The sequence below is a fragment of the Echinococcus granulosus genome (genome assembly GCF_000524195.1).
Source record: "Echinococcus granulosus chromosome Unknown EG_S00035, whole genome shotgun sequence".
Taxonomy (NCBI): Eukaryota; Metazoa; Platyhelminthes; class Cestoda; order Cyclophyllidea; family Taeniidae; genus Echinococcus; species Echinococcus granulosus.
This window is the reverse complement of record NW_020170415.1, coordinates 685,876-689,644: the sequence shown is the minus strand read 5'-3', so window position 1 is coordinate 689,644 and position 3,769 is coordinate 685,876. Positions and strand designations below refer to the sequence as shown.

At 38.2% G+C, this 3,769-nt stretch overlaps 1 protein-coding gene across 1 annotated transcript in view; it reads left to right on the top strand. All coding sequences in view use genetic code 11, as the record gives it.

The window, feature by feature from the left end:
* Positions 1-811: 811 nt before the first annotated feature.
* EGR_05092 (Suppressor of lurcher protein) overlaps positions 812-3,769 on the top strand; it is a gene marked incomplete at both ends in the record, with an annotated part of 9,534 nt that continues 6,576 nt past the window's right edge. Inside the window, 3 exons of the mRNA XM_024494341.1 lie at positions 812-938; positions 2,107-2,287; positions 2,639-2,874. Coding sequence (XP_024351290.1) covers positions 812-938; positions 2,107-2,287; positions 2,639-2,874 — 544 coding nt within the window. The remainder of the gene's footprint in view (positions 939-2,106; positions 2,288-2,638; positions 2,875-3,769) is intronic.

The following is a 3,769-nucleotide window of genomic DNA, read 5'->3' as shown; positions in this document are numbered from 1 at the left end:
AAAGAAAGTCGCGACGTCACTTATATGTGACTCGATTGTGAAAGGATGAATTAGGGTTATTAATGCATATGATACATTATTAGCATTCTAAAATTTAAAACAAACTTTTGCAATAATCGCTTTAAAATTAATGAGATTGTTAACGTTGCAAAAGGATTCCTTCACTCGCTTGATACTACAGAAGAATTTTGAGTACTCAACTGTAACCCTATTTAATGATTTACTAAAAATACTAAATAAGTAATTAATTCGATTTGCCAGAAACAGAGCCAAGTACAACATTTCCAAAGTAGTTGCAATAGAATTCTCTGAAATTCTTTAATCAATTTAGAAAGAGAACCTTTGACTTTGCGAAGAATTTTGTGCATCCGAGATTTGACAAAGTCAAAGGAAGATGTAAATACTGTTTGATTAGTAACCTTAAGCCTTGTCCCAAGACCAACCAAACAGCGAAACCCTGAACTCCAATCCACAGATGGTATTTTGATTTGAGCAATCAATTTACTTTGGTGCATTCCTCACTTCCTTAAGAGGTAAAGGAAAAGAAGTAAAACAGATAATTTATTGCCTAATGCATTAATGGTAGAGCGCACTTGAAAGCGCAAAATATCAAACAGTTGCGAATATACTTTCTAAGCTATTTAAACCTTGCTCTTGATAAACCCTCTGATTGGTCGGAGGCACAACAGCCAATGGGAGGGAGGAGGTACAAGTGCATCTCAAATGCACGGGGGCATGTCCACTGCAGGAAGTGACAAAGCCCTGACTATTTGATGAAGTAAATGGCGACCCCTAATTGCTCCTCCTTGAGATGATGCGTCGCCTAGGGACAGAAGACAAACTGATTACCTTCACTTTGCTGATTGCCTGCAGTCAGTCATCTTTAGGTCTTCGATCACCCCCAAGCATGGACCCCCTAGTAGTCATCCAGAATCCAAGTAAGTCGATATTCGTACTCCTATTGTCAATTCCACTTAGTAAAAATAAAAATGAAACATATGCATATTTATTAAATTGAACTGATATCATTCGTTTGACATGATATTTTCATAAAACCTGTTTCTGACAAAAGAAATTCAGTTCAAGCCCATAGCTATGATTTTATGCACTGATCAACTGTTAACAGCGCCTCTGGGAAAATGCCAATTTGCCATGGGAAAAAGCAGTCGTGAATTTGTTTCCGGCAGCGAGTCCACCACGAGACAAAGTCCCATATAAGCCTTTTCTAGAATGATGCGTCATAAAAAAGCCTTCTAGTAACTGTTAAAATTTCTTTACTAACTTGTTTGTTTGTGTGAGAAATCCAAATTCTAAAATGGAACTACATGCGTGATTGCAATCACAAATGCACTTATCGTATTTTCAAATCGAAGTAATCTAACGGATCACGAAAGTTTCCATTACCGACACTAGATTATAGTAAAATGTGTTCAGCTGTTGTTTCAGTTCAGGAATAATTTTGATTTTAAAATGTGACAAACTTGTGGACAAATGCCAGAATTTAGATAGGAAGTGCTTGCTCTAGCAATTTAATCAAGTGGCAGTAATGATGCTTGGTTTTACATGCACAAAGGAATATTTTTTGTACAAGATTAGGATGGCGGCATATATTGGGGATGGCCAATGTTTGACGTCTAATTCGGAATTACGGTCTCTTGATTTTATCCTTGTTTAAATGCTTCCGATTGCTATATTCTGTTGACCTTTTAGGACACTGCAGAGCATTTTCATAAAGGCGCGGAAGAGAGTAGAGGAAGGCATGAGAACAGTTTGCTTATCTGCAGGATAACCAGTTAATAAAATTATAAGAACTTCTAAGAAAACTCATTTTGGACCTGAAGATTGCCCCCAATTCTCGTGTATCTTGCTGTTTCATTTTGATATTAAATAAAGCATTTCCCTACTGCCTAGGAGTGCCTTAAAATTTTCCAATGGCAGCTTAACGTTGTTCACTGTCAGACGAACATTTTGGCTAGAAATACTAGAACATCTAAAAATCTTGAATTTGACAATCGTTCTGGCTATTTTGCTCAGCAAATTACATCCGCTTAAGGATAAAAATGCCATTCTTGAAATACCGGAATTACTTTTGACTGTCTGTTGTAGACTGTCGGTGCCACCTATTCTCGAGTGTAAAGCGACTTCATGGTGTCTTTAAATCTCCCAATTTCCCCTCCCCTTATCCTCCTCAAACAGATTGCATTATCTACCTATTTCAAGGACTTCCATTCCAAATTGTACAGCTCACCTTCCTAACTCTTGACCTAAGTCCACCTCGAATAGACATGTAAGTTTCACTTCTCTATAGTGTTTTGAAGGTAGATCACAAAATTTCTTAAAAACCCTTTTAATTATATACATGCAGTTCTCAGTGACGTGGAAATTGGCATAAGCAGCCCGCAGTAACGTAAATCATAAAGAGGGTGGTTTGACACTCGGCAAGTCTGTCGTAAATAATTCAGCAGCAATTGGTCAACAACATTTCGTTGACGAACAGCTTTAACTCAGAAAAAATTCAAAACTTTGCATGAAATATTAATGCAAGTTTTTGACTTCAAACTTCTCCAAATTTATTTATCCAGAAGAATAGCATAGAGATTTCGAAAGACTTTAGACATTTCTCCCTTACTTTTTGCAGATGTTTTGACTATGTCGCAGTGCTGCACAACGATCGGACCCGATTAGTGGATAGAGAAGTTGCCGATTCAGACCCACCACCAGTTCTTTGCGGAACACTGACAATGCAAAAGAAGAGGACCTTCTTTTCGGAAAGTAACTCGTTAGCTCTTGTTTTCCACTCCACCACTCGTGCTCCCTTTGAGCAGTCGACACACATGTCGGGATTTCAGGGAAATTTTCTATTTTTAAATTCAAGTAAGCTACAATTGTCACCCTGCCAAAACTGTGCATTATGCCCTCTTTAAATGTATGCAGCCACCTGCTGCTCCAGCAACAACGAGAACTTGTTTATGAATCGGTGGCGGAACATTAATGCTACCCGATTTGGCCTTTTAAATGATTAATACCTAACACTCTAATAAGTCAGGCAAAGTTCTAGCATAAAACGAGTCGCGCAAAGAAGCTAGCACTTTTTCATAAATTGAAAACTTTTGTGCAGTCTATCCAAACTGGGTCCCGGTATTGTCCCACCCTTCCTCTATTTGACTGAGATTACCAAGTCATAAAAAGTAGTGTTTACAGGGAAATTTTCGAGGCCTTAAATTTATTCCAACGTTAATGAAGAGGAAATTTTGCCCTCTGGGTTAAGGAATGAATAACTTACTCGAAGTCAGTGAATATGTCGAAAGATGAGAATCTGAATTCACTGACGTTTGGCTATTAAAGAGGTAAATTTTGTGAGCAGGGCATAAGACGAATGGAATTTCATTTGTCTTCTGTGGTCGTTGTCATTTCACTTTGATTTATGTTGAGAGACAAAAGCTTGTCTCGATAAAATTTGATAGCCCTCTAAAAGATGCCACCATATTGTAAAGAAACGGGCGCATAGGTGAGTGGAGGAAGGGACATAATCAAGTCAAAATCATGTGGTCGAAGGGAAGCGTCTGCCAAGCTTCTGGCTATTCCTGCCAGAGTGCCAGGAGTGTAAGGGATTTTTCACATATAAACTTCCTTCTTTTTGGTTGCATATGCGCCATTTCGTAAAAAAATCATGAATTACTGACGGTTGCTCGTCTTTCCATCTGACCATGCCTGTCGAATAGCTAATCTCTACAGCACATTACACATTAGAGTTCACAAATTTTATCCG